Source organism: Triturus cristatus, chromosome 2_1 (genome assembly GCF_964204655.1).
Source record: "Triturus cristatus chromosome 2_1, aTriCri1.1, whole genome shotgun sequence".
Lineage (NCBI taxonomy): Eukaryota > Metazoa > Chordata > Amphibia > Caudata > Salamandridae > Triturus > Triturus cristatus.
Genome location: NC_140581.1, coordinates 1,051,599,188 through 1,051,623,693, shown reverse-complemented (window position 1 = coordinate 1,051,623,693; position 24,506 = coordinate 1,051,599,188). Strand labels below are relative to the sequence as shown.

The 24,506-nt window shown below is 48.3% G+C and overlaps 1 protein-coding gene across 2 annotated transcripts in view; it reads left to right on the top strand.

Moving 5' to 3' along the window:
* PITX2 (paired like homeodomain 2) overlaps window positions 1-24,506 on the top strand; it is a 191,920-nt gene that overhangs the window by 102,007 nt on the left and 65,407 nt on the right. The window contains exons 1-3 of one of the 2 annotated variants that reach the window (XM_085635723.1): window positions 8,564-8,764; window positions 17,989-18,054; window positions 18,793-18,954. In XM_085635723.1, coding sequence (XP_085491849.1) covers window positions 18,009-18,054; window positions 18,793-18,954 — 208 coding nt within the window. In that variant the 5' untranslated portion in view covers window positions 8,564-8,764; window positions 17,989-18,008. Of the gene's footprint in view, window positions 1-8,563; window positions 8,765-17,988; window positions 18,055-18,792; window positions 18,955-24,506 lie in introns of those variants that run through there. The other variant, XM_085635704.1, reaches the window with a different exon arrangement.

Here is a 24,506-nt window from a genome sequence, read left to right as displayed (position 1 = left end):
TTTCCAGCCAACACCACTCCTCTGAGTAAACCTGGACTTCTCTGCTGCGCCATTTTGAGAGTCAAATGTTGAACACGACTATTTGGCGCTCGGGTTGGGTACAATAGTAATGAGGTTCCGGTGTACAAGATACAAACAACCCCATTTGTTAAAATTCTCCTAGTCCGCCCTGTGTGTTGCTGTGCTCTCAAGGTAAACAAGCATTGGCATAGCCAATAGGTCTCGCCTTTTGGACCTTATAAGTGTTTAGCCATGCAACAGTTGCATAACTAAATACTTATAAGGTCCCTAAAGCAAGACCTAATGGCTATGCCAAGCGGCCGCGAAAGTGATCGCGATCAAACATCAAAGCGGCCGTGGGGCCGCGAAAGTGAAAGTATTCGCGTCAAGCGCGGCCACGCACATGCACTGTAGATCTAGGCTGGCCTGGTAGCACTTTTTGGAGCCCTCTCAGAAAGTCTCGCCAGACCAGCGCATGCGCTGGGTCAGGCGAGACCTAAAAACAAAAGTGCACCTGCGAAGAGACAGTAACAACCACTCGCACAGAAAAGTTCACATAATGTAATTAAATTGTATTGTAATTACACTTATATAGCATGTATTACCACTGATGGGGCGTCGTTGAGCTTTTTCGACTAGTAGCACACTACTCCGGAACCCATAAAGGATCAGTGGTGAATTATTAAAAGTGATTTATGTGGTAGATATGTTAGTCAGTTATTTGGATTGAGAAGGATAGTGGCGGGATAGAAGAGGGGAAAAGGTGAAGATTCACCTTAGGGGGAGCCCCTACCTCCAGGTACTAATGCCATGGACTTTTGTGTGATAATCTAATGCATTCTGGGTGTTGTAGTCTGGTTTTTATCACATTGGACAAATAAACCCAACACATCTGAAACCAATGACTTGTGGTTGTAAGATTGGGAACTGGAGGCAGTGGGCCTTATTTAGAGATTGTCAGGTGCGTTAATCCCACACAGACTTGGAAGATGGGCCTCGGCTGTACTACACATGGATAATAGAACAATGAACTTGTAATAAAAAGGAAGGGACATGCGTCACATGTTAACAGAGTATGCCATCTTCCGAACTGTTTTAAGACCCAGCGTCCATAATGACAAGGAGTGAGGCGGTCACCCTTATGTGCCCACACCCCCTCACTCTCTTTCCCACACGTACTTACTTCAGTGTTTTTAAAAGGGTAAGCCGTTGGAGACTGTAGTGCCTGCGTGCTGAAATGACTGACTATACGGTGGGGTGTATATTTGTGCCACTGGGGCCCATGATACTCCCTCTCTAGAACAATCTTTGGCAACAGTGAGAGGCACTGTGCTCGTTTATACACAGAAGGAGAGACGATCAAAAGACAGGCATATCGACAGGCAAGCCCCTCTCGTTCCCGCCAATCCAACAGTAAAGCGCCGCGCGCCTCGGAGGGAAGAGGGGGCTTCTTGGCTAATTACAAAAAGAAAGTTAAGAGCAAGCAAACTCGGGCTGTCAAGGGCCGCTCCTGGCGCGCTCCCCCCACACTCCCCCACGCCGTTGATGTGGTAATTAAGGAGCCGGCGCGAGCCCGGTCAGGTCACCCCGTTCCTCTGATCAGAGATGCTTTCAAGTGTCCCCCTGCGTCGCCGAGGATGACAACAGCGGATCGATCGACGCTTGAAATGAAAGGGGAGGCGAGGCGAGCCCCCGAGGCGAGAGATTTGGCTCCGGCAGCCCGGGTCTGAGCCTCGAGCACCGAGCCGCCTTCAGGAGATCCGGCCCCGCGAGGGAGGGAGAGGCTCGGGGTACGGCGGATGCTGCACCCTAGCTGGGCGTGGCAAGCTGAGGGGTCACGGGGTGAGACTAAGCGCTACAGCGCTGCATGCCACCTTTAGTAACACTTGACAGTGGTCCAGTTACCCAAATTATCAAGGAGGTATTGAGATCTGTAGCGCTTGCTACTGGCAATGGCTTTCACTGTTTTAAGCACTAACCTTGACCCTGTTGTCAGGTAAGGGCCTTACCTGACAACAGGGTCAAGGTTAGTGCTTAAAACAGTGAAAGCCATTGCCAGTAGCAAGCGCTACAGTAGGGTGCCGACGCACGAATATGTAAAGAGATCTGCCCACGATCACACAGTGGTGCAGAAGCCGATATTAGATCGTAGAGCCCGTACTTCGACGACCGTCAACTCTTCCCTAAAACAGCGACGTACACCTGCAACTCGTTAGAGCGCTGCCTTTGGAGGCAAGGGTGCACCCGCGCAACGCCTGCATACACTCTGAAGGAATGCTCAGTACTAAAGCCGCAATGGTCGTACAATAAAGTTCCTCGTGCCTGTTGAAACGATGACATTATGCATATCCTGGCGCTCGAGTTAGCGACCTTAGAATGATGAAAGGCGTGTTTGGCCATGTCCGGATTAGAACCTCGAGCCTGCAGGCGGCTGGCATATCTTGATTGTAAACATATTACACCCCACGCAGCCAGAGTGGAGGCTTTATCTGAACACTCGGACACAAAATCCCTCCCTCTTCCTCGCAAGTAGAATGCACCAGCGGGTATGGTGGATGCTGCTGGGCTGACAGGCCGTCCCTGTGTGTCCATTCGTGCCCCTTAAAGGTCAATTGCCCTTAAAGGTGACCACCATATAAAGGTTAAATGATGCAAGCGTCCCTGAGTCAAAAACAGCTGCAGCGATGACACGTTTTGTACAGGGTGCCAGGCCGCTGTGTAGCTTCTCTCGCAGGTAAGTACACCCCACATGCCCTGTAGCCCACCTGTGATGTCACAAATCACATGCTCTTTTTCGTACCCCCTGCCACCACGAAGCGTCCCCAGGAACCTCCTTCTGATTGGCAGGGGCATATTCTTTCTATTTCCGGTCAGAAGGTAACTAGGGAATGCGTCACCCAGGGACCCTTAAGGCACACGGCCATCATCGATCCCAGCTCAATACCTGTTTGTTTCTGCCTTGTTTAAGCAATTAGCCCGCCTTGCTGGGGCGAGAGGCCTGGTTATGCGGGCACTTGGAGGGGTCCCGCACCAGCTGAGGCGCCGGATCGATAGAGCTCACGGCTACTGAAAAAGAAGTGTGCAGTCCCCGTGGTTTTCACAGGGTTTGGGAGAGCTTATGTACGAATAGAAGCTAACCGGAAATAGTCTCTCAACGCTAACCGGAAGTGCTATCTCAATGAGCAGGGTGTCAGTCAGTACAGGAAAGCCCGGTGCTCCAGTGCATTTGCCAAGTACTTGTGCTTATTGAGTTGAGGGGTTGGGTGGTTGGGGGGTGTTGATATACCTGGGAGCCCATACACTGCCTTTTTCATGTATATTCAGTGTATTTCTAATCACCGATACACCCGGGCACATAACGAGGAACTGACAATGCAAGCAAGTTAATTACTGTTGAAAAAAACGGATTTCGGAAACGGTGACTAATGTTAATGATTCTTATATATACCTTTTACTGGTCCCTTTTTGTTCTGCTCCTGCAAACAAAGAGGCCCCGGGAGGATAAAGTAGACGATTTCTAAAATTGTATGTAGAAGTTTTTTTTTTTCTGGTGTCCGTTCGTTTTTGTGGGTATTTTTAATTAACAGTCACATATGTTCTGCTTGCTGGCTTTTTCTGTGGTCCAGTTCATGGGTAGATGGCTTTTCAAAATTATATATATATGCTGTAACTGGTTGCAGTGAGAAACATTTACGAAAATATTTGAATACACGCAGAACAGTAAGCTAGGGGAGATCCAACAACTTGCCTTTTGAAATGGGTCTTGTGGCTAGAAAACCGGTGTAAAGTGTGAGTTTGTGGGTGACAATAAGGTCGTGGGGAGCTCAAGCCCCCACGGATGTGCACGGCCTCGGGGCCGCCAGAGTCGCATAAATGAATGTTATATAGTTTAGTTATATAGTTATATTGTATTAGTACAACCTTTTGTTTGGTGGTGCTTTGTAGGAGCCTCGGTTATTATTATTACATGTAAATATTGCTGTGTAAATTCCGGACCATTGCATTTTCCCGCCCCATTCAGCGTTTGCTATGCTACGTAATCAGCGGACCCTCGAAAAGGATCCTGGGAAAGGGCCAGCTTGGGAATTCTAGCCCGTGCTCGGCCTCTTTCTACCTGGAAGCCATGCCAGTGTGCTTGTGCATTTGCCACTGAGGGAAAGGAGCGTTTATTTATACATAATCATTTGGTAAAATGGCGTCTCAACCAACCTTTGGAGTTAAACCTGTACCGGAAATGTTCTGTATTGTTTTGCCTCAACACATTTCCTTTGCCCGCACCAGGGCCGATGGCATCCGTGCTTTGCTACTACTAATAGCTCACCTGTTTCTGTGCTTTAGGTGCTTCCTATAAAAGGTGTTTCCTCCTCACATAGGTAACGTGCACCCAGTCAGATTTTAGATGCCGGAAGCGTGAGTGGTGGTTTACTTCCGTTTAAAGGACGAACTGTTTCCGCTATTTTTTATATAGCGCCTAATAGGCTCGGCGAGTCTGTTTAAGCACTTAGGGTGAGACAGACAAGTTGCACTCTCTTCTCAGAGGTACAGTGTGATGAGAGAGCCCATACTCCGTGCCACTCTGCGAGATGGGTGTTTCTTCGTGTGTGTGCGTGTGTGTGGGGGGGAATAACACTCACCTGCCACCCCTCTGTATAAATATTGCCTGCATTGTTTCAGCAGTGGCATGGGGCTGTATTAATCCCCTCCGCACACCCACTCCCCACAGCAGGCCTGCTATTGCAGTATTCCCCGGCGACACGGACATTAATTACTCGTTCGACAGGAGTATGACTAAAAATGTAAAAAACGGATTAGGAGACGGAGAGCGTATGTCCTGCGCGAGGGGTGCAGTTCCCCCCTCTCTTTACTCCAGGAGGCATTTTAAATGTGTCGCCAGCTGCTCTCTTCAGCGGCACCGGCCCTGCCCGGCCAAGTGCCCGGCAGAGCGGCAGATGCCAGTGTGAGCGTGCGCTGGGGCGGGGTGCTGATACAAAACCAATCCGTTTTCATGTTCTGTTAGTTTTTCCCCTCCCTCATACGTCATTCCCCATCTCCTAGAGCAGGGCAGTTGCCAGCTGTGTGGCCCCCAGACCCGTTTGGCTCTTTCCTCACTGTCCGAATTCCGAATTAATAACGGAGCTGCGAGGGCGGTGAACACAGGGAATGGGGAAGACTCATAAACGTAAAGCTGGGACAACATTTTTTTTTATTGCTGGTGGATTTTTAGGTGGGGGAGGAGGGGAAAGAGATGGGAACTTGGAAGCTAAAATCACACTAGGAATATAGACGGAAATTGGAATATTTTCCCCTCAGCGCTTCTTGTCGCGTGTCTTAGGTTTCGTCTTCACTAATAGGGCTCAGACGTGCCTTTCACAGATCCGCTTGATAGTTTGACACAGCGACCTTTCCCTATTGCATTCATTGGCGACGTGACAATAAAATTCCAATTTCAAACTTAGACACCTCAGATATGTCAAAAGATTCAGTTTGCCACATGTTGAATGACACACAGATACGGGCACATACTCGCTTCCGCAAAGTGCAAAGAAATTCAAGTAACTAAAAATAGACGCCTGCGTTAACAAAGTTAAGGGGTCTGGTGAAAATTAAACGTGTCTCCTTTAAAAAAGCCCTAATACATGTAGTAGTTTCTACGAAAATGCCGCTGGAGTTCTTGCGAAAGCAGGGCAGGTGCGTGCAGGTTTCAAACGAAATATTCGCTGCCCCACTCGGTGCTGAAGAGCACATTTCTAACTGTGGCTGACAGGCCTTTCGCCCATCATAAGTCGATGTCATTAAAATGGCTGTGTAAAACATAATTAATCTGTTACTTCAGTGCAAAAACACTTTTTTTGTTGCACGTGGCCTGTAAATACTAACCGTGGTTATAGTACAGCATGAAGTTAGCTTCTGAAGCGAGGTGACAATTGAATATGTAACCATACATTTTGTATTCAATTCATAATTTGTATGATGTAGATCGAAGGCATACTTGCAGTGACGTCATGTGAAAGGTACCATTGCTTTACTCTGCCCATTTAAAAAAAGTCATTGTTTTGCCGGTTCTAAATTACGAGTTTGTCACGAATGGTGTACCTTTTCGGTGCTTTTCAAAGGCAACATTGCTCTGTACAATATGAACGTACTGTTGGCGCGAAGCAGAGTTGATTCCGCGTGTTGTACGTCGCCACTGACATATGCAAATCAAAGTGGAAACCTGGTAAAGACAGCTCGGCCTTCCATCATTCCTAGGTCGGTAAATTGAATACCATTACGTTCGATAGTGGTACCGCCTGTTATTTATATAGTCCAGAGATCACAAAAGCGTGCTAGGAAGGGCTTTGTTAAAAAAAAGGGTGGTTAAGTGGAGCAAGGCGAGTTGAAAGAGGCATTCACTAAAACAAGTGCTTGAGCATGGATACTTGGAAAAAAGAACAGGTGTGCTTGGTGTGAAGGTGGGGAGGACTGCAGGCTGTGGCAGGATAGACTTGGAAATGGTGCAGGCGCGGGGGGGGGGGGGGGGGGTGAGGGTACAGGGATTTTCCGGGCCTGTGCGCTCAGTGACAGATTCTGTGGGACCTTTGTTCTCAGTGAGAGGGATTTAAGGGGCGTGTACTCAGTGAAATAGCGTTTGTGGGACAAGCCTATGCAGTGACAGATGTTCTGGGGTGTGCACAGGCTCAGTGACAGAGATTCTCTGAGGCACGGGTACTGAGTGACGGGGGTCTTGTTGTCACGTGGGATCGGGGACAGGAACCGCGAGGGGTGCTCTGGGTTATGTGTGCTTAGAATGAAGCAGGTGTGGGAGGGCGCGGCTGGAATGCTGGGTGATGTGCGCTTGGACAGGGTGCAGGCATGTATTTGGAGTGCACGGGTGACTAGGGTGTCGTGGGACGTGTGGGTTGGTGGTAGTGACAGGGAAGTTGCGTGGCATGTACAGTCGGTAGCAGGGCCTGCGTGCCCCAGGGCCTGTGTATGTGTGGGGGAGGGGGGGGGGAAGGGAAGCTGTTGGGAAGGTGTGCTCGGAAATGGTGCAGGCGTGCAGAGGATGACGGAAGCTGTTTGGCGTGTGTGCTCGGTCACAGAGATGCTGTGGGGCATTTATACTCAGTTGCAGGGTACGGACAGGGATGTTGTGGGGTGTGTGTGATCAGTGGCAGGGTACTGACGGATGCTGAGAGGCATGCGTGCTGGATGACAGGTTACTGACAGGGATGCTGCGGGGCGCGTGTGCTTGGTGACAGGGGTGCTGAGGGGCCTTTGTGCTCGGTGACAGGGATGCAGTGGGTGGCTGTGCTGAAACAAAGGTGCGGCGGGAGGGTGAGTAACCAGTGTGTGGAAAATATGGAGGTGTCCCACCGGCAGGTGTGGGTAAGTGGAAGTGCCGGGGATACAGGAGGACGCGTGTGCGTGGGGCGAAGTGGAGACGGGGGTGCCAGGGGTCATGTGTGCTGAGGACAGGCGTGCTTCGGGGCGGGGGTAATGCCGGGACGGAGATGCGGTTGTGCACTGGTGTGGGGCGCGTGTGTTCAGTGACGGGATGGCTGTGGGGCACGTGTGCTGGTGCCAGTGACCCTACGCCCGTCCCTTACGGACCCCAAGTCAGCGGCGACAATGTGCAGCAGGGCCGGGCCTGTAAGGCACGGGTGTAAAGGAAACCGGGTGCACTCGAGCCCTCAGGGATCGGGGGGTGGGGGCTGGGGGTCAGACTCCAGAACAAATGCTAGTCCTGTCTCAAGAGACCTATTCTTACGACAGAGAGCCGCTCCGGCCTCCCTGTGAATTCAGCATTAAGCCCCTCACGCCCCCGTCTCTTGACCAACGCCAGTGTCTCTGGCCTTGTGCTCGAGAGGATGTAAGGCGCGCGCCCCACAGCCAGCTCGGCGTCTGCTTTTTCGATAAACTGATGTCTCTTTTTTAAGTGTTACAACACAATCGGTATTTTGGCTTTCACTGCCCAACAGGACACCCCCGTTCTGCCCCATCCCAGGAGTCATCGCGCCCTTCACCCCTCGACTGTGCGCGCGAGCTGCTCAGTCTCATCAGTGATAGCATGTCTCTTGGTTGAACTTCGTCTTCCCAGACCCACCCACCCATCCTCTCCCCTTCCCCTTCAGTACCCCTTTTCGCTTCTCTTCCATTTCTGACTCATTAACCTCGCTTCACTTCCCTTCCCCTTCAGTTCAATTCACTTCACGTCCATTCTTCCCTTCCCTTCCACCCCTCCCTCCCCCTTCACTTTTATTCCCTTCCCCTTTCACTTCACTTCTTCTTTTCCTTCGCGCATTCCCTCCATCCTTCTCTCCCTTCACCCATCCATCAATCTCCCTGCTTCGTTCTGCTTCCCGTTCTTTTCTATTTTCCAAGTGTTGCCTCTTTATCAGCCATCCCTATATACATGGTTAATGGGTTTGTTTTTGTATTATGATAGTCACCTTTGACCCGCGCTCTGCCCGTCTGCAGCCCCCTGTCTCCCTCTCGTGCTCCCTGGCGCCCCCTCCCCTCCGTGCCGAGCGGGTCCGGTGGAATCTCTGCCGGTGACGTCACGTGGCTCCCAGCTCAGAAAGGCAGAGAGAGGGAGCGAGGGAGCCAGAGTGCAGGAAGGGACCGGGAGCCGGCGGGGGAAGGAGTGCACAGAGATCACGGCTGCAGAAGGAAGGGCGCGCCCACCGCCCCCCAGGACCCCATCCGAGCCCGGTGCCTGCTGCGGGGCACCAGAGGACCGCTGTCATCTGCGGAGGAGCAGGGACCCCCTCTGATAGCGCCGGTGAGTAGGAGGCCCCGCAGCCCCTCCCCCCGCGATGTGAGATTATGCGGGTGTCGGGATTCGTTCCACAGGGGTCCCGACGCGGGGGTGATTTGTGGCCGTGCTCACTGTTTCCAGCACTGGCTCCACGTGCAGCGCTGTGCCCCCCTCCCCCCCCCCTCCGATGCCTGTGCGCGGGCAGCTGCGGCCACATGTGGTACCCCGTGCAACTCATGTGCGCTGCATGTTCAACCCCTGTGCAGCCCTGTGCTGCCCCGTGCTTGTGCAACCCCTGTGCAGCCCCGTGCTGGCACAGCCCCTGTGCTGCTCCGTGCTTGTGCAACCCCTGTGCAGCCCCGTGCTGGTACAGCCCTTGTGCTGCCCCTTGCAGGTACAGCCCCTGTGCAGCCCCGTGCTTGTGCAGCCCCGTGCTGGTACAGCCGTGTGACCCATGTGGTCTCAGTGCACTGCATATGCAGCCACTTAAAACCACTGTGTGACAGCAGCTGTGGCAACCCCTGCCCCTGGGCACCGCTGCACTTCAGCTCCACCCCTCACCACCCATCCCAGCGAGCACCTGAGAATAGCATGGGTACGCATTGCCCATGTGTGAACCTGTGCTACCCAGCCACCCCGCATACCCCTGGGTAGCCCCCGAGCACCGCGCGCAGATGCGCCCCCGTGCGGTCAGTGCTACAGCTCCTGTCATCGCCGTGACCCTCGTTCCCTCCTCCCGTGCATCCACAGTCACTCGTGTTCCTGTGCAGCCAGAACCCCTCACCCTACAGCGCCGTCTCCCCGACCGAGCCCCCTTGTGCGCCCCCAGCGTCGAGTGTGCTCCCTGCCTGCCTCACTCACTGTACACCCTACAGATGGCCCTTGTGGAACTCACCCCCCTGGTGCCACCAGTGCCACAACCCCTGTCTTCCCTGGAGAACACGTAACCCCCTGCCGCCCCACACACCCGCAATCACTCCAGCCCCTACTCCTCACCCTACAGCCCCGTATACCCAACAGAGCCCCTGAGCACTCCCAGCGCCTTGTCACACCCACTGACTGCCCTGCAGCCCTGGTGCACCCTCCGCCGCCCCGGACACCGACAGACAACCAGTCCAGTGCCTGTTCACGTGCCTATCGCATGCCGTCCCCGAGGCCCCTCGTGCAGCTTCAGGACACCCCTAGCAGAGCGCCAAGCACCCCCCCCCCCCACACACACACACAGGGTCCGTCCCAGGCCTTCTCCTGTAGGCCTGCACAACTACAGCGTGCACCACCGGCCACCCCACAGTGCGGCTCCAGCACTCTGCTGTTCCGGTTTGGCGCTATGCCGCCTTCTGCAGGCTCTCAGCACCCCATTGCGCAGCAGTGCATTCCCAGTGCAGCTCAGCTCCAGCCGCCGTGCACAACAAAGCAGAACTGCGACTATCTTGCTAACTAACACCTCTGCGGCCACTAGACACCCCCAGCGCTTCTGTGAATTCAGATGGCATTGCTTCTGCACCACACGTGCACCATCAGAATAACCCCAAGCACCCCCCCCCCTTCTGCAAAGCACTCCCCCCCCCCTTCTGCAAAGCACTCCCCCCCCCCTTCTGCAAAGCCCTCCCTTTACAGCTGTTACCAGCCAGAAAAGGCCCGTAAAGGCCAGGGGCCTGCTCTCCGTTTCCTCTTCCTGTCTAAATGCCACTACACCCACACAGCGCCCAGAAGCCTCAGGCCGTGCTCGTCGGCGCGAACAGACCTTCCTATGCCCTTCCCTTACTGCGCACGCTTACCGCGGAATACACCTCGCCTCTATTAAAGTGCTCACGTCTTTTAATCCCTTTAAATTATTGTTACATTAGCTATATAGTGGTTCATGCCCGTCCGGCCAGATTAGCAGGTCAATTATATGACAGACGCGTCTGGGGCGGGAAAACACAAGAAAGTGCAAGCAGCGTCTGCCGTCCCAGGCCGCTGCATGACGCCACCTTTGGTGGGTTTTACCGTGGAGTCGTCGTGTTTTTTTTAATTTATTTTCTTTTATTGTCAGCTGTTGGTTCCTGTACTCACAAGCATCTTTGTGAATGAATTTGTAAACGCGCGCCATTTCAAGCCAGCAGATTGTATCTCCGTTCCCTGCAGCCGCCCGACCTAGAAGCTCCAGACAAGTCGACAAGCAGGAATAAACACAAGGAAATGATTGTCTCAGAAAGACAATGTTATAACAGACCCTGAACCATAGACACTATTTAAAGGGACGAGAGAAAGAGGGCGAACTGGCAGTAATGTCATCGGCACGGTTTAAAGCTATGGAACGCGGCACGCCGGTTTTCAATTCATGTCACGCCTAATGCGTAGCTTGTGACAAAACCGAACGCTACCTCCTCATCTGGATGAGATACCGGACTTAATCGGTGCCCTAAGTGTCTTCTGAAACATATTCCTTTTTTAATTTGCTACCTCGACGTTGGCCTGCCTTTTTATACTCCCACACAGTGGAAGATAGGTATGTTCGACATAGAAAATCACAAGTTAGCCGCCATTCACTTCTTCGACGTGTTTGACACGTTTATATTTCTTAAAGCACATAGAAGTGATCGAAAGGAAGCTCCGTGGCGCTGTATACAAGCCCCAACTGATTAAACCATTTCTGTTCTACCACTGCTCACCGCGTACATGCTGCGCCAGGAGATTGTGCGTCAATAATGGAGATATGGACGGGGGGGGCTTGAGTGTTTGTCTGACTGCATTATTAATTCAAGATGCATAAATGAGATGCTTACTTTTCTGTCGCATTGCTCCGTACTTTGCATATGCGCTGTGCAGACGTGCGCGCGCCAGTAGGCCTGAAACCACGCATGTCAGTCAATAGATAGGGTGAGTGCACCGGGTGACAGGGTGGTACCTCCCAGCTCACCTTCACCGAGAGAACCTAGGTAAATGGACCAGACAGACACGCCCCCAGCCCCCCACTCACCAATCTGAAATTAGTATCGCAATATTCAACTGCATGACGGTGGAAATATTGTCGGGACAGATTACACCATAATGTAAACAAAGTGAGCATTCACAGCCACTGCAGACTGCTGTATACAAACAAACACATTGCATATGCTAATGTAACACTACCAACAGTGCGCGCGCTTGAGATCGAGCAAGGGAGGTCGTGTCTATATTTTGCAAAAATGAAATAAGACGTGTGAATGTATGATCTGCAGTATTGTGAGTGAAAGCAACAGAAAGTGCTTATTGCAAACATTTGCATAAATGAAACAAGCCGTATCCGTTAATTTCATGTTATCAACGTTCTGCGTGAGGTTATAATATAGCAAACCTTACACGATTAAAAAATTAATTTATTTTAATTTAAATATTAGCGATATTATGTATAAGTGGGAGAGGTTACTGTAAACGCTTGCAGGACTTAAACAATTTTTATATTTCATTTTTTTTTTTTTAGCAATGATGTGTGAAAGATAGAGCACTTATAGCAAACCCTTGCGCGACTAAAGCAATAGCATATTTTAATTTAAATAATAACAATACTGCTTGTAACACAGAGGGGTTGTAGCAAACCGTTGCACGAGTAAAACTTTTTGTTTGTGAATATAATATATATATGTAAGAGAGGTTAGTGCAACTTTTGCATAAATAAAATAAATCATGTATGTTAATCTGGTGTCAGTAATATTGCGTCTTGGCGTGTGTTTAAGATTAAAAGGATTATCTTAATATTTTTTGGCTTTATTTGAAGTGTCATCCTTAAATGGTTCTAGTTCCAATGCAATGAGGTGAGTGAGTTTTCGGGGACTGAGGGCTGGCTCCGGGGTACAGAAGGTGTCAGTGTGCGGTCGCACACTCGGGGAGTTTCGTGCCCAGAGCACATTTTGGAAAAGTTTACCCAACCGCTTAAAGACTGGAGAACAAACATGGCGCACAAAATGTGCCTGACTTCAGGAGCAGAGCCAGGGGCGGCCCCTTCAAAACTATTCGGGAAACATTCATGCAAAGACCCTTAGTCCAGAATTCAAACCTGGCGCCATTTTGTGAATAAAACAATTGCGGAATATGGCACTTTCTTGAAATCTTGCAGTATTATTCCCGGGCCTTGTTTTGGCGGTGTGTGGGCCCCGAAGCCTGGAGGTTTTTCTGACAGCAGCGAGGAATCCTCGTCGCGGGGAGGGAAGAAAGAGCAGATTACTGGGCTGATGACATGCAAATTCCCCCAGAAATTATCATAAGTAAACACGAGAGCCCTGGGCTCATAAAATCCCATCTGTGTTACTTCATATCGAGTTAGCAGAGAGCTGTGATAATGAATTTTGTAATATCTCACGAACAGACATCTCAATCAGCCGCTAATCCGGCGATTTCACTGCGGAATCACTCAAACCCGCACCCCCCGCCGCCCCCTACCCCCAAGCCTGGCACAAAGCGGCGCGTCGAGCGGGAGGGCTTCGAGGCGGGCGGGGGCTGTGCGCATCGCGTGTGGGGGTGAAGGGGGAGGGGTCACCAGGGTGCAGGCCAAGCTGTCCACAAAAACGTCACCATCCCACATCTGCAGCAACACATGACCGGCCCTGCTGCCCTCTACGCAAAATACCAGGCCTCGAGCTTGTGCAACCCCTGTGCAGCCCCGTGCTGGTACAGCCCTTGTGCTGCCCCTTGCAGGTACAGCCCCTGTGCAGCCCCGTGCTTGTGCAGCCCCGTGCTGGTACAGCCGTGTGACCCATGTGGTCTCAGTGCACTGCATATGCAGCCACTTAAAACCACTGTGTGACAGCAGCTGTGGCAACCCCTGCCCCTGGGCACCGCTGCACTTCAGCTCCACCCCTCACCACCCATCCCAGCGAGCACCTGAGAGGGAGGGGTCACCAGGGTGCAGGCCAAGCTGTCCACAAAAACACGTCACCATCCCACATCTGCAGCAACACATGACCGGCCCTGCTGCCCTCTACGCAAAATACCAGGCCTCGAGCTTATGAGCCACGTGGCACTGCCCCAAATCAGGCATATCGTGTTTACTTTGTGCTGATCTATCTATCTATCTATCTATGTATCTATCTATCTATCTATCTATCTATCTATCTATCTATCTATCTATCTATCTATCTATCTATCGATCGATCTATCTATCTATCTATCTATCTATCTATCATCTATCATCTATCTATCTATCTATCTATCTATCCGTCACTCTATATAGACAAATCTATCTATCTATCTATCTATCTATCTATCTATCTATCTATCTATCTATCTATCTATCTATCTATCTATCTATCTATCTAGCCACATCTATCTATCTATCTATTTATATAGCCAAATCTATCTATCTATCTATATAGACAAATCTATCTATCTATCTATCTATCTATCTATCTATCTATCTATCTATCTATCTATCTATCTATCTATCCATCGATCTATCTATTTATATAGCCAAATCTATCTATCTATCTATCTATCTATCTATCTATCTATCTATCTATCTATCTATCTATCTATCTATCTATCTATCTATCTATCTATCTATCCATCGATCTATCTATTTATATAGCCAAATCTATCTATCTATCTATCTATCTATCTATCTATCTATGTATCTATCTATCTATGTATCTATCTATCTATCTATCTATCTATCTATCTATCTATCTATCTATCTATCTATCTATCTATCTATCTATCTATCTATCTATCTATTTATATAGCCAAATCTATCTATCTATCTATCTATCTATCTATCTATCTATCTATCTATCTATCTATCTATCTATCTATCTATGTATCTATCTATCTATCTATCTATCTATCCATCTGTCTGTCAATAGAGAGAAATGTATCTATCTATCTATCCACCTAGCTAGCTAGCTAGCTCAACACATCTTCCTGTGTTAACGTGTCTTTGGCTATATCAATAAATAGAAACAGATTTATATACCTACCTATGTATATATTTATCTGATTGCATATATCTATACGGATTCTTCCTCTATTTATTATTAACCAAATTAATATGTTTTTATATCTGTCAATTAAAATATATGTATGTTCATTTGTTTGTGTTTTTAATTGTCTCTCTTTGTAAGTTAGTTCGAACGTGTCTACCTATATAGCTAGCTATATTATCATTATCTATGTAAACAGATAAATACATGAATGTATACATACACCCATCCTCTTCCTATATACGAGACAGCTGCAATGATTTGCATCCACCGGTGCTGTGGGGCTCGGTTGCCAAGAGGTGGAAACGATCATTTACGAACATCTCAATTTAACATCTTAATAAGGGGCCCAGGTCAGCTGCATTTTGCAGTTTCTGATTAAGTACCGAAACTCAAGCAGTCATTGCATAGCGAGGGCCGAGGGGCCTGTAACGCCCGGTTCTTGCTCACAGAGAAGGGTTCGTGGGCGGGTTTGTGAGCATAGAGCACCTTAAAGCCGCTCGGGACTGGTAGGCGCTATTGCAGCAGTGAAACGCGAGGAGATTCGCGCATTTCTTATTCCTAAACGTGAATGGGGGTGATATCCACTCGGTGAAATAACATATAACGCTGCTGAAAAGGAAGCGGCTTCAACACGGTATCTTTGAAAGCAAAGTCTGAATTTTAGAGCTCTTGGAGAGAATTCGAGGCCCCGTGCGTGCGATCGTGTCTACTCGGATGAGGGGCGGGGGGGGGCAGGGGGGGGGGGGTAGAAGAGAAAAGACTCGAAGCGCTGGAAAGAGGATTTGGTATTAGTTGCTGCGTAGATGTGGAAGGCGTGAGATATATGCAAGTAGCTCTCTCCCCCTCTCTTGCTTCAGATACAGGAACCGATTATATCATGAAAGTGAAGAGAGATGTGGTCCAATAATACGTTAAACGTATCAAATGTGGTAATAAACACACAATGTTCAGACATTTATCACTATATTGCAAAGGTCAAATGTCACGTTATTGCGCCCCTAGCAGAGGCGCTTCTTGTGACTCATATCCACACGGCTTATACTGTGAGCGTATACATTCTGTCCTTCTGCTCAGGGACATTTTAAGGATTTTGGGGGCCCTGGGCCAATCGTATTTTGGGGGCCCCTGTTCAGAATAGCTTTGTAGTCATGATCCAATTTCAGCTCTTTCATGCCATCTTTGGACAGGTCACTGACAGTGCACACGCACACTGGTGCAATTTCTAAATGTGTTTCCATCTAATATTCAGGGATAGTGACGTGTTGTATTGTAAAGGAGCAGCAGCTCACTAAAGTTTCAGCAAATAATCTATGTAACTCCATCTTAGCATTTCTCATATGTGAGGTTCTATTTTGATCTAAAAGAAACTTTTTGGATGAATGTTGCATGAAACAAACACATTTTTCTACAACATTTAATATATTCTCACAAATCACAGACATTAAAAATAAATTAAAGGAAAACGGTATTTAAAACCATCTGTTTAAGAATTCTTCAAGGTCATCACAGCAAGACTCTCTGCAGAACAGAGCTGGCTCTATCAGGGGGCCCCCTGATAGGCTGGGGCCCTGGGCCAGAGCCCACTTTGCCCATGCCTTAAAACGGCTCTGCTTCTGCTTATGCAACGTATGTCTCTAACGACAACACTCGACACAGCAGCATATATGCGGATGTCTATACCATAAACTGCTTTGACCAACTCAAGGCTGCACCTCTCATGAATCTCGCACTCTCGCCACACCATACAGCACACACACACACACACGCACACATACACACACATATACACACGCATATACACATACACACATATATACACGCACATACACATACATACATACACACACACATACACACACATATAAACATATCCTCAGACATATATACACACACATACAAAGAGAGAGAAGAGGGGGAGATTTCGTGGGGTGTAAAATGAAGATTATTGTGTCTCAATAAAACAAGGTAGAACAAGGATATTAATAAATCTATAGTGATATATATATATATATATATATATATATATATATGTGTGTGTGTGTGTGTGTTACTTTGGTGACAAATTTACATACAGCTCCCCACCCACTTTGAAGGCTGCCTTCATCTAATTCTACCTCAGTACACCCTATGGACTGTTTTTCTGGAATAGGTTGCCCTACGCCTTCTAAATATTATAAGCAGTGTAGCATGAACTATACCACAGCTGCACAAAAGGTTTCCATTTTTTTTACGCTTGCTAAATGTGTGGAAGGTCCAGACCATTAAACAAGAGAGGAAGGATTGAGGGGACCATGGGGCCCTGCCCCAGATTATTACAGTAGTAGTAATAAATAAAATTACACTCTGCCTATCTGCGAATATGTTTTCTCTCTCTCTCTCTCTCTCTCTCTCTCTCTCTCTCTCTCTATATATATATATATATATATATACACACTACAGGCCCGGGTAGTATTAAAACCCATATTTCACAGAAACCTCTGCATATTGGTTCATTAGAAAAAAAAATTGGGGTCCCACGAAATAAGTATTTCAGCACCTTAATGAGACCCCCGCCACAGCTTTGTCATTGTCCCTGCTTAATAAACATTCTATTCATTAAAGGAAAACAAAACCTTCACATTCTAATTCCAGTCTGTGCCCAATGTTGGCTGCACCTTGAAAAGAAAAGTTTCAACAAACTCTACAAACAGAATGTGATTTTATCAAATGTTTTTTTCCCTCTGAGATTGTACATTTAAGGACATATCAATTACATATTTATTTTTCTCTTCTTTTTTTTACTACAGACCCCACTTATCCTATTTTACTGTTTTCAATAAATAAATAAAAGTTCCACGTCAGAACGTATGTTATTCTGTTTTTAATAAACTCTTCCACGTTTGCACAAAAATCCACTGCGGAAAAAATGTAATATAAAAAAATGTGGGGTAACGTGAAATATCACCCTATTTTGCTATTTCAAGTGGCACTTACACCTTTTATCTATTTCTGCCTTGTGGTTTACGATGTCAGAAGAATACCTTGATGGTAATAGAGTACCGTATTCACACGAATAGCATCACGTCTGTGAATTACGGAAAGTAATTCACCGCGTGATTAAGTGAATTGTGGGTTTGGAAACAACTGCTGTGGGAGAAATAACGTAGCTAAATATTTCAATAGGTGTGTTTGAATGTGTTGGGAACAGACGTATGTATATAAGAATATTGCAGTTCGCATTGTTTGGGGAAAAGTTATCTGAATTGCTGTAAAGGGGATTATTAGCCGTATAAATAAAACGTCCTGTTGAATTTGTGTCTTCTCTTCCAGATCAAAATCCCGAACAGGAAATGGATTCCAACTGTCGCAAACTGATCTCGGCGTGCGTTCAACTAGGTGAGTCCGGGGGATCCGGTATACTGTGAAGGTGTAAGTGCTCAGGCGCTTATACGAGCTCTGTCGGCGCTATAGAAAAGCACTGGTCATGTCATCCCTGTAACGTCCACGGGTGACGTGCTCTGCAGAGCTTACCTACACTGCAGCCAGCTCAGGGTTGGCTGAGGTTCTAAGACCCCTCCCCCCCCCCCCCAAAATAAGTTCGATGATAAGGCCAAGGAGGCTAAGTTGGTTTTGGGGAAAGGGGGGGCATGGCCTGGAGTGTTGGGGGGTTGGTACTACTTTTTCAGTTTTATCTCGACTGGAAGGTACTGGAGCGCTTTACACGAGCACCATTTACACCACCCAAGGTCATATTAAATATTAATTTTTGGAGGCATTAGAAATATTTGCCCAGATTTGCCCAGGAACACAAGATGTGGAGTGGACTGCCGAGACTCGAATCTGATTCCGCAGCTCCAAAGTCAGCAGCTCTTGCCTTAAAGCCATATCCTGCCCCTAGTCTCCTCTAGAGCGGGGGTAAAGGCCCTGGGTTGTGTTCTGGGTAGCTGTTTGTAAATAGCCCGATTGGTTCACCCTTTATCCAAACATAGCGTGTGTGGTGGGGGAACAATGAACGATCAGTCTCCATTTGAAACTCGGGTCCCTCTATAGGACTAACAAGTGTGTTGAGGTGCAAGCGGAGTTCCGTTGACAGTTCCTGTCTAACCATTCCCCTATCTTTCCTCCTGCCTTTAGGGGTGCAGCCCCCCTCCGTGGAGTGCCTCTTCCCCAAGGACTCGGAGCTCAAGAAGCCGGGGTTCAGCTCTGTGGAGGCGCCCGAGGCGGGCCGGAAGGAGGCTGTGGGCACCAAGGCGCTATTTGGCAGAGCGGCTCCGGGCTCCCAACAGCAGAGCGCCGGTAAGAGGAGCGTGCTGGTGCGCCCCTGCCCTCGGGCTGCTTTCACAGGTCTTGGGGGTTGGCAGGGTGCGTGCTCTGGGCAGACACAGGCAGTGTCTGCGCTTTGATTATTGGGATTGTGACTGGAGGTCTACGGCACAGTCCTCTGGCTCCCCCTGCTGCACGCCTGGGGCAGTACAGGGCTGCCTGCGCATCTTGTGGGGACATGGAGATACCTAGCATCGTATGAGTGTGCCTGTGGGGCAAACGGCCTTGTTTGTTTTGTATCCACGTGAGTTGAAGTGTATATGTGCTTGTTTGTATATGCTTGGGCACGTGTATGGGGACCTGTGTTCATCTTCTGTGTCTCTGTGTCACTTTCAAGCGTGTTTGTTATTTTCCGTCTTTATATTGTGTGTGTGCGCGCGAGCGCATTTCTCTGTTCCTGTCTGTGTACATTTCTCTCTCTGAATAGGCATGTATGCCTGTCCGCCCAAGTGTGTGTCTGCGTTGGAGTGTGCCCTTAAGACATGAACGTTAGTGTGTATGTTTTTCTAATTCGGCAAATGGCACACTAGTTAACAAATGCTGGCACCTGCTTGTGACCCAATGTTACTAGTTTCAACCCTAGCAAGGTCAACTCAGACGTTTTTCTCTCCAGAGACTTACACACTGCCCACCTCTAAATTGGACAGTGGAAAGTTTTCTTGTTGTTTTATTATTATTGCTGGCAAACGCGGGAACGTCAAAATAGCGGGTTGAAACGCTTTTGCTGTGTGCCATTGTTTCTCACACATAGTCTTTTTTTTTTGTCTTATATATGTGTGCTTTTGTTATATCCGAAGCTGTGTTTTTTTGTTTTGCCCTGTGAAGTTGACCACACGCAGCTGTGTCTAAATTTGTCTTTCAAGTTCCTGTGCGTTTATGCTGTTGTCTCTTTATTTGTTGATTTGTATTGTCCTACTATGTGCACGCCCCTCCCCCCCCCCACCTCCTGACCTGGATAGAAGAGTTTAAACGGAGTGATTTTGTGCAGGGACATATGAGTACTTATTTATGAATGAGCTGTTTGCAGCAGGTGTGCTGCACGTATCACGTCAGTGGAGGTAAAATGTTGGTGGCAGTGCTTGGTGGGGGCAGTGCGTTACTGCATTATACGCATTCGATAAATTCAAACACGGGGAGAAAAAAAACTTTTTGTTCTGCCTCCTGAGCCTGGGACTCGAACCCTGGTCTTTGGTGGAGCAAAGAGTTTTAACGACTAGACCGTGCATCGGAAACTGCGTACGATTTATTGAGAGTTTGTAAAATACGATTTGTCGAGTTCAATTAAAGGTATTATGTAAAAGGCTTTTGATAGGGCCTTTGGCAATCCGTTACTCGGAATTATGCAGGTTTTTTGCCTGCTGGATATTGGAAACAGTTTAAAACAGCTTCCTAGTAAGAAAATGGTGGAAATGACAGCGACGCACACCTTTAATAAAATGTTGTGTTTTGAAAGATACTGACAGAATATGAATCAACAATAACAAAAACACAAGCCCGATAATATGTTATTATACCCCCTCCGGTTTTAAAGCTTTCATGTCATCAAAAAGGAAGAATTTGAGGCTCAAAATATTTATATGCATGAATCGAGCACAGACAGCACGGGTCTTCTCTCTGCTTCAGCGGCCTGCATAAACCATTTTCTTTGCCCTCTTCCTTCGTCCAAATCTGTATTTATTATATTGTTAGTAGCCCTACTGTACTACGCACATCCATAGATTTCAATCTCTTCGAAAGAAATGGACGTAAGCGTTATTGTTGGAAACTAGTAAAAATGGGGTGCTGATAATTCATAATAATAATAATAATTCTCGCTTCAAAGTTAGAAATCCATTCCTTCCTTTCAGAGGTTTAGCTGGCCACGGACCCAGCTATTTTTTTTAATCATTCCAATGAAACGAAATAATATAGAAATATACATTATTAAACGTTTTATAAGGCCTGTGAGTAAGTGCGACGTGGCTTGTGGGAGAAGGGTAGTTTGAATATCGGAGAGTGTCTCTTCACGTAACTGTTATGTTCTCTTCCGGGGTCCAGGAGGGACCAATCAGGGGACACCGCCCTTTCCAACGTCAGAACGGGCCCTTCCTACTCCCAGCCTCGTCGTACATTTATGAGGCTTGTGACGTAGATGTATCGTGCGAGGTGTTCACAAAAGTAAAGGGAAAAAAAGTAACTGGACACGTCCGCTTTTACTTTTAATGACACAAAGACTTTTTCCATTCGTTTGTAATGTGCGACGATTGTACTAAACGTCCTGCTTAAATACGTCTCTCACTGTGCACGAGAGGGCGAGATGGTTGCAAAAAGAAAACGAATGAAAAAAACGGAGGGAGAAATGAAGGGAAAACCACTAAAAGGCTAATGGAAATGAAGGATATACATTAAAAAGCGTGGCATCCATTTGACATAGTATGTAAGGTTTAGTTTCGGGTGAATATTGGTCTTCCGGTGCACAGAGAAAGACCAAACGAATATTAATATTAATACCACACAAACGGAATCTGCAAAGATGAACAAACTGGTTGTCAGCAGCATTGAGCGTGTCCGACAGCGCCTTGAGACCCTTTCTGGGCACAGTGCAGTGATCTTTTAATCTGCTCGACCCCGGCACGCGGTGAATGGGGCTTTGGGGATTTGCTCGGATGTCAGTGCAGTTTATGGAGGGCTTCGAGGGACCACGTCATGATCACATAGGTGACGTGATTAGCCAATAGACATAGTTTATGATGTGCCCGTTACAAGTTTGGCGCATCCATGTTAAAATGTAAATCTGTAGTCTATGGAAGGTGAAGTGAATGTACAGATATGTGTGGGGAGATTAGGGATGGTAGGTTTAGGGGGCGAGTGAGAAATAACGCTCGAGGGAGGCGGGGAAGGGCAGAGGGGTAAGGTGAGAGGATGAGGAAGGCTGGGGGGGGGGGGCGGGTGTAAAAAGGAGACGGGAAGATTTTACCAGCAAACGTAACAAAAAAAAGAGAGAAAGGCAGGGGCGGTTGAGGCGGGGAGGGCGAAAGATATGAGACTGCAGGAGAGAGGGAAAAGGAAGCGGAGACGGGTGGGTGAGGTGGAAGAAAGGATGGTGTGAAAGAGAGGGCGCGAGGAGGTGGAGAGCAGAGAGGGGGAAGGGGAAAGGACGTTAGAGAGATACATGGTGCAGGCGGGACAGCAGAGAGCATTCACCAGGACGAGGCGTGAGGGGGGCCGAGGGGTGCATGGAGTGGAGAGGGTGAAAATACTGGGCAAGCATGAGGGCGAGGTGCGAGAGAGCGAGGGAGGAATGTGCCTGGCTAGAGAAGGGGTGGAAGAGGAAGAGCAGGGGTCAACGGAGAGGAGTGGAAGAGGGAGTCGGTTTGATAGAGAGAGATAAAGGGGGGCGGAAGAGGGTGAGAGGAATACAATGGGCAGAATGCGTGGTGTAGCAAGAGAGGGGGAAACGTAAATTGGTTTGGCAGGACAGAGTAGAGTCAGACATAAAAATAGAACGGAGGGGAAGTGTGGATTACATTGTTCTTAACTCACGCATAAGTATGTGGGTGAGTGCGCACGCGCGCACATAGGCCCTGTCTCCTCGTTTTTACTCTCGGACGCTCATTTACATTTGTTTTTGAAACCAATCAATAGCACCCACTCTAAAAGAGCTGCTCAACTGTGAGAGAATTGTTTCTATATTCCCAGCACCGTGTGGAGATTTCCCGCCTTCCCAGCTACCCGTAAAGGCCACTCACCCTGCCCCAGCCTATGCCTTTGCGATGACAGATATTGTCGGTATCCTGACTAAACTTTCTATTGACGTGCCTCACCTCCTCTCAACATCCCCCGAGACTGGGGTTGCGTACCAGCGGCGTCCCTTTGCAGAAAACGTCCCTGAAGTTGTGGAATGCGCGTTATTTTTTGATGCGCATAAACATGCGCCGCTTTTGCGCATGTTCCGGCCTGGCGGTAATATATGCAGCCCTCGTTAGAGTCACTCAGGGGAGCGCGAGATGCATAGCGGGCGCTGACTCGTGAGCAGGAATACACTAATGGAGCAAACTGATGCCTGCTTAATCCCGTGTAAAAAGCCCTGTCGTCCTGCTAATATTGATTGAATGGCTAATTAATGGCTCTTGTTCACTGCGAGAAGGCCTGAGAGGGGGAGACCGCGGGGCAAAGGTAATACCGCCAGGGTGGGTGTAGCGCAGCTTTACGCATTTAGGAGACCATTAAGTAGGGTGATTAGAATTTAAAAACAAAAAAAGGGACATTTGGCAAACACAGAAGAAGGACTACACTTTTACGTCATCTGAGGGGAAATGAATGACTTAAATGACAGGCTGTTCATCGTAGGAACACAGAGGAGGCACTATGGAACGCATCTAAATGCAACTTTTAGATCCAGATTCATGCGTATTGATTACATTGCTTTCCGATAAGAACTGCTAAGTCGTCCTGCCTCGGAGCACATAAAAACACGCCTCCCTTTGTTTGCAGCCAAGCCTCTCTGAAAACTGGGGCATGTGCTAAATTTGCTGAAATCCGCAGGTGGAAAACCCGGACTGTCCTGGAAAATCTGGGACACCGGATCAACTTAACTTTAAGAGTACCCCCTCCTCCCAGCAGTCTGTTGGGAGGCCTGCTCGAGCACGTGCTTTGGGAACAGAATCGCCTGCATACAGCTGAGCTTTATGCAGAAAAGGAGTCACAAATGACGAACTTCGAGCAAGGGTCTCCTTCACAGATCAGACACAAGCCGTTCATAGCAGGCCTCTTTTCTTCAACATTTCCAGCACTCTGTAGGAACTGAAAGAACACAGGCGCAGAGTTGTGCTGGAACATTTTTAGGAGCGGGGGTGCTGGCCAGTAGCGTCGCCCACCGCACTAAAGGCATAGGGGATGTCTGCCAAGTTGTCCTTGAAAGCACGGCCAATGCTGCCAGAAGAAAAGCATTAAAGCGGCCCTTTCATTACTCATTCTCCATTTAAACTCGTTCCGGTTTTAGTGGGGTGATGCTTAGTGCTTAACTTGATCCAGTGGTTTCCGGTGCTGGCATCAGCACTTAATTGTCAACACCGGCACTTATGGCAGTCTGCCAGATGGTGGCACTGTTTACCCAATTTAGAGCTAACTACAACAACAGTTGTTTATTAAATCTCTATGCATCAGAAATGACTAATATCTGCCCCCCAAGCCACTGTTAGAACTTTGGAGGACTGCAATGGCCTGAACTGTCACACTTGTAGGAGTGTGATGGTTAGTAGTTGTGTTGGTACTGTCATTGGCAGCGTTGGCAGGGGCAGTTTGTGGTGCAAGCTGCAGTGCCCCCCCCCCAAAGAGGGCCCAGGCACTCTTTTTTTTTTTTTTTACAAATTAAGCACTAGTGCCGCTGCAAGAGGTTCATTAACAGTAACTATACCACACACACTGTGCTGTGGACATAATGGGCCGTACTACCTAAGTACTTCCTAAGTCACATCTAGTTATCAGGGGCATAGCTTCCATAAGTGCAGCAGGTGAAGTGGCACTGGGACCAGAGGATTGAGGGA